This window comes from Arachis duranensis, chromosome 10 (assembly GCF_000817695.3).
Source record: "Arachis duranensis cultivar V14167 chromosome 10, aradu.V14167.gnm2.J7QH, whole genome shotgun sequence".
Classification (NCBI taxonomy): Eukaryota; Viridiplantae; Streptophyta; class Magnoliopsida; order Fabales; family Fabaceae; genus Arachis; species Arachis duranensis.
Genome location: NC_029781.3, coordinates 95,076,024 through 95,082,261, shown reverse-complemented (window position 1 = coordinate 95,082,261; position 6,238 = coordinate 95,076,024). Strand labels below are relative to the sequence as shown.

Genomic DNA, 6,238 nt, shown 5'->3' with positions numbered 1-6,238 from the left:
GATTTTAGGTTGTTAAGATAGGTTATGTGTAGATCACTTGGTTCTGAGATTGTTAAAGTGGTTGGATTATCTAATTATGTTGATTTGCTCTATTACGATTGATTTCACTGAGATATGGCTATTGAAAATGCTGGATTCTGCTTGATTGCTGCTTATTTTGCGTTAACTATTGCTGGTGTGCTTGTTGATTTGGAATGGGATTGTATATTGATGCTTGCTATTGATTTTTGCTTGTTTGATTAATTTGGCACGCGAAGTGTTCGATAATATGCCTCAAAGAGTTCTAAATGAAAATTTAGTTCAATCTTTAAAAATCAATGCTTACTTTTACATGATTAGTGTTATTATGCATTGATGTGAATGTGAATGTTTCTAATTTACTAAGTCTAGTTTGATATGATGGATTGCTCGAGATACTATTTCTCATTAATTGAGTTTTGAGTATATGTGTTATGTACCATTGCCATGATTGGGTTAATTCACTGTGTTACGACTAGTTTTACTCTTTGTAGACATGACGATAGGTAGAGGTGTTGCAAATCAGGCAATTGGTCGTGGTTGTAGTTGTAGTCGTGGTAGAGGGAAGGTTTCTTCTAATACCTTCGAGAATTTTGGATCCTCTCCCTCTACTCCGACTACCCCAATGACATTACAGGTTGTGGGTTTATCGAACCATCTGTTCATCATAGTTCTTAACCCCAACTACGTGCCTCCATCTACGGCGACGATGCCGCCTCCATCTGCTCAGCATCCCGATGCCACGGCGATTCCACCTCCAGGGATGGACACTGTGATCCCGGAATCCTCTCACAGAAATGAGCTAGTTGATGCCCTCCATCACCTCCCATCGTACGGTTGACGATTTGGCCTGATGGCGGAACATGGTAAGTATCACTTTAAGTCTTCTATATGCTGAAAATGTCTAACTATTGATTCTAGTTTAGTAGATTTATGGTTGTATGTTTGAAGTGCTGAAAGTATTTCATATTTCTTGATTATTGAATAGCTAAAAGTGTCTAACTATTGATTCTAGTTTAGTGAATTTATGGATGTTAATTCTTGATTATTGCCTATTATTCATTGATTGTTGACATTCGATACTATTTAAATTAATTGTTGATAGATAGAGTTTTTGGCGCATTCTAGTTATAGATGAAACTCTACCGTAATATCTAAAAAAATCTCGACATATATTATGGTTATTTGCTTCTGAAGTTTTAATTTATATTGCCATATTGGTTTGTTTGTGGATTATTATTGATAGGTTTGCACCGAACAATAACGCATGTACTCAGGAGATGACCAACGTCATCAAGCTGATGTACGACCATCTGTGTCAACTACAAGAAGATCCCCTCTGAGACCAGAGAGTGATGGTTTCAGAAGTGGGCGGTAACTAATTTTTTTTAATTTCAAACATTTTTAGCTAGTTTATTTATATCTTCTATTTTGAATAACTAATTTTAAAGTTTCTTTTGCAGCTGCACTTTATATGGGACGCTGAGCATGATGTTACCATCAAGAAGATATACAACCATCGAATGGGTCGGCGACTGCAACAGATGCTGGAGGATGTTTGTGAGGGGCGGGACCACCTCACGACCTGGCTCCGTCCAAAAATCAAGAAGGCTCTATTAGTTCACTGGGAGACTGATGAGGGGTTCAAGCATCGGCCAAGTCATCTAAGTATACTGGCGGCTCAGCGACCTTCATGAAGTCTAAGGTCAGGCTAGTATATAGTTTCTTTAATGTTGTAATTAACTTAGTTATATTCTTTTACATAAATATCATTACAGATGATCCTAATCATATTATTTCAATGCAACATGTGTAGTCAAAGTCGTTGGATCGTGATGCAAAATTGGCGCAGACATTCAAGTACACCGACACTTTGAAGGAAAACAAAGAGAGATTTGCTTATCAGCGGTCTCAGAATCATTATGTGAGTAAACATACATTTGATTTTTTTATATAAAATTAGAGATTAACTGTATAGCTGTCGTATTAATCATAATAACACATGTTACACAGGAGTCTTACATACAAAGACTAGAGGCCGTGACTCAACAATCTCAGTAAGTGGAGAGGAAGCCTCTGATGGATCTGCTACTTTAGTCGTCGATCCTGATGTGATTTGGCGCGAGACCTCCTCAATGCTATACAAGAACCGCGTATACGGGTTGGGGTAGTTCTTCGCCAACAACCTCCACACCTCCATGTTGAGGCCATCATCCGCTTCTGCCACCAGTCAAGCTGTCGACCCTGAGGAAGGCATTGATTTGAAACTGCAGGTGCAAGAGCTCACTCAGAGCCTTCATCAGCAGGCTCATGAGTTGATCGATCATCGGGAGATCCTTGAACACGTGAGAATACAGATGACTTCAGGCTAGAGCGGAAGGAGCAACTGGAGTGATTTCAGCGGATGGAGGCTCAAATAGATGTGTACTAAACTCAAATGCGCACCGCTGGCATCATTTCTGCTGGTGGTAGCAGTCTAGCTAGTGGCAACAGTGCTGCTAGTAACAACAAACAACACCACCTTCTGCGCCGCCTCAGCAGGACTATGGGAACGACGACAATGACTACTTGGATCTTTAGTGGTTAGGGTTTCATTTTATTGTTTCATTGTATTTGTTTGATTTATTAGACTTTTAATTTATTTGAACATTTGATATTTAATATAAAATAATTGGTTTCTATTATTTATAAATTGACCATTAATTGTGTGAAAAATAAATTTAAATAAAAAATAAAATTAAAAAAATTGTTTCACAATTTTTTTAAAAAAATTGACATTACCGTTGAATTTATTGAAAAAAAATTCTGATGGTAATAGTGCAAAAATAACATATTATGACGCTAATATTACTGTCGAAAAATCTACCGATAATTAAATAATTTTTTAAATAGGTAATCTGTTGGAGAATTCGACAGTAACTATTTATCAATGAAATTTATATCTTCCGATAATAAATTTGACGATAACTTAATTACCATCGAATTTCATTCGTCTTTTTAATGGTACGCAGTGTTTTTGTAGTGAAATTCACTCTCATTTTCTGATAGTAAGGTCTTGAGTTTACATTCAGTGAGCTTTTTCGTGTAGTTTTTATATTGTATAAATGTTATAAAGACTTATGATTTGTTAACTATCTAAAAAAGTATCAATAAATGTTACATAATACCTGCAGCCTAGTTAGGTGGAAAATAAAAGGAGATGGTCCCTAAATATTTGTATAGACAAATCGCAAAGGCCAAAGGAGTATCATAAATAGTTAAAGAATCAACAAAGGGAATATCATGCATTTTAGCTTTTCCACAATTCTCACAAGCACCGTCAGTTTTATTATTCATAGAATCTATGGTGTTTATGGGTCGGATTTGATGTAGACCTAATTTAAAATATATACCGGATCTATTTGTTAGACTTGAATCTGATCATAGACCTGATAAAATCTATACATTTTTGGGCCATAATTATATCGGATAAAAGCTGGGCTGTTAACATTATTTTTTGTAAATTAGCATGTAAAAATATCCAAATTTCCAAGACTCCAACAATTATTTGACATGGTAAAATTTACTTAGAAAAATATAACAAGAATCAACATTTTTCTAAAATTAAAGTATAACCACAATCAATATTAATATTGTCTAATAACACCAAATATTTAAATCAATACAAATAACACAATATTATGCATTAGTATAAAGTCTTATGCATTTTAAACATAAAATATTAACTTATAGTCTTATAATGACTAATAACACAAATTATAAAGGTTTCTAATTCTTGAAGATTGATTATGAGATGGAGAAAATTTTCGATCAATTCTATGAAAATAATGTCAAGTAATGTGTCCAATTCGGCCACATACTTGAATTGTGGCCTAGTATGTTGATAGTAGGATCTGCCACCCCTTTGATATCTTCCTCCACCTCTCTCTTCCTCTCATAGGATTTTCTCTCATCAAAGAAGGCATCGAGAAAAAGGATGATTGCACAAGATTTGCTCGAATCATAAAATTTTTTGATTTTATAAATTTTTCTAACATGTCATCATGTGTTAACACCAAAGTGTACCCCTCACTTAAAACTATATATTTCTGGTTTGACATTAATAGTTGTAAGAAGAGAATAATAATCTTCATTAATGCCTTCCAAAATAGTTTCAACGTGTTCCTCAGTTGAAAGAGAATTACCTAATATTGCTATTGAATTTGTAATGTTTTTATTCTTTGAAATGTAATCTTGTACTGACATTTTTTGTTTTTTTGATCATCTTTACCTGATCCTTGAGCTGTTTGATCTTGTATTTGGTTGATTCTTCTATCTTTACCCATATTTTATAAGAGAAAGCACATTCTACCATTTTATTTTTGAATTCAAAATTAATTGAGAAAAGCATCCAAGAACTGAGATATAGTCATCATAGCTTGTATTATTGAGACTCAATACCAGCTTATAAATTTGTAGCAGAATCATACTGTAGAGGCACACGATTTTAATAAAGATGATTCTTAAGATTCTGTCTACCAAAGACACTATATTTATTGTTATCATGTTTTACGATTGTTCTCATATAATTTGTCAATGCTGAGATTAAAAATTTTTTTATTGAAGAAACTAGGAGGCAAAAGAATTGATAACAAAAGAAGTATTTATGGGGTTGTTGTCTTGTTGATGGTGTTATTAGTAGTGGAATAATCAGAATTATTTACTAAAGAAGTCATAGATCACCAACCTCAAGTTCTAGATACCATGTTTAAATAATAGTGACAGTAAAATTAAAAAAGAAAAAAATAGAATTGAAGATGAGTAGTAAAACAGAACTGCAGAATAGAACCTGAACAAAATTAAAAAAGAACAATAACTTATAAAAGAAAACTAATGAATTGAGTTAAAAGAAATGTATCACACCCATTAATAAAATTCGAGAAACTTATCAATATATACAAAAGGTTTGTAAGCAAGATGAGTGTTGCATTGGGAGATTCCTTTAGAGAAATCAAGCTTGTAGTGAGTGGGAAAAAAGAAGACTTGACTTTGATAAAATTAAGTTAGCTCATTATTTTTTTTATTAACATTTATATTTTATATAGAATTTAATTTTTATATACTTTTGGTATAAAAAATATTACAAAAATATCAATTATATATAATTACATTAGTAAAAATAATTAATATCCAAAATTACTAAATAAAAATTACTTAAACATTTAAATATAATTGAAGGACGTGTAAAATTTTTTAAAAATTTGTACTTTCTCCGTGTATCAAATTAAAATTTTCTATATAATAAGTGATTATTATTGTTACTACCCTGACCCAACGCTATGACCCAGGTCCAAATACGCCAAAAGGCCCAATCCAAAGATTGGCTTTCGTTATTCACCGACCTCTTCAAAAGAGGTCGGACTCAAACAAGAGATAGCTGGCAGATAACACTTATTCAAGTAAGTAACTGCCCCTAAAATCTCTCAACCCACTTCTAGAAGCCATATCCCAACAATCCCTAGATAAAGGGACGGTTATCCACCTAAAAAGGTGGCACTACTCCAACGGTGGTTATTGGATCACCACTATAAATACCCTGACACTCCTCAGGTATCTCTAAGTTCCAATACATTCTAAACCTGCTTAACCCCATGCTGACTTAGGCATCGGAGTGTCTTTGCAGGTACCACCCCCCATCTCTTGGAACACACAACTCGGAGGCGGCTCCCAGACGTAAACCAAGTCGGAGACCACACTCCTCCCGCTTGGGCCTCACAAACAAGCCCAACCACCGTCCGGTTCTAGGTAAGCCCTGGAACATTGGCGCCGTTGTCGGGGACCTGGAGCTCAACTCTTGATAATGGCGGATGACCAACAAGATGGTCGGACAACCTCTCGACATGGATAAGATGAAAGCATGTTAAAAAGAAGTTGGAATACAGTTTCTATGGATGCCAGAAATCCTGTAAAAACTTCTCCAAATGGACAGAGGATATCAAATAGGGATGATGATTCTACTCCTACAGTTAAATTGGATTAAAAGAGAAGAAAGCACCGTCCCAAGGCCATTGTAGAAGGCAAACCAAGACGAACTCGAAAGCCAATTGAATAAAAGAATTTTCAATTCAAAAAATTCAATTGGCAAAAGAAGTTACGTGAAAAAAAAAAGACGAACTCGAAAGCCAATTGAATAAAAGAATTTTCAATTCAGAAAATTCAATTGGCAAAAGAAGTTACGTAT

At 34.4% G+C, this 6,238-nt stretch overlaps 1 protein-coding gene across 1 annotated transcript in view; it reads left to right on the top strand.

Annotated features, from left to right (window-relative positions):
• The first annotated feature begins 2,216 nt into the window (after positions 1–2,216).
• Positions 2,217–6,238, top strand: part of LOC107471013 (uncharacterized) — a 12,643-nt gene continuing 8,621 nt past the window's right edge. Inside the window, exon 1 of the mRNA XM_052255703.1 lies at positions 2,217–2,363. Within this exon, the coding sequence (XP_052111663.1) occupies positions 2,217–2,363 (147 nt within the window). The remainder of the gene's footprint in view (positions 2,364–6,238) is intronic.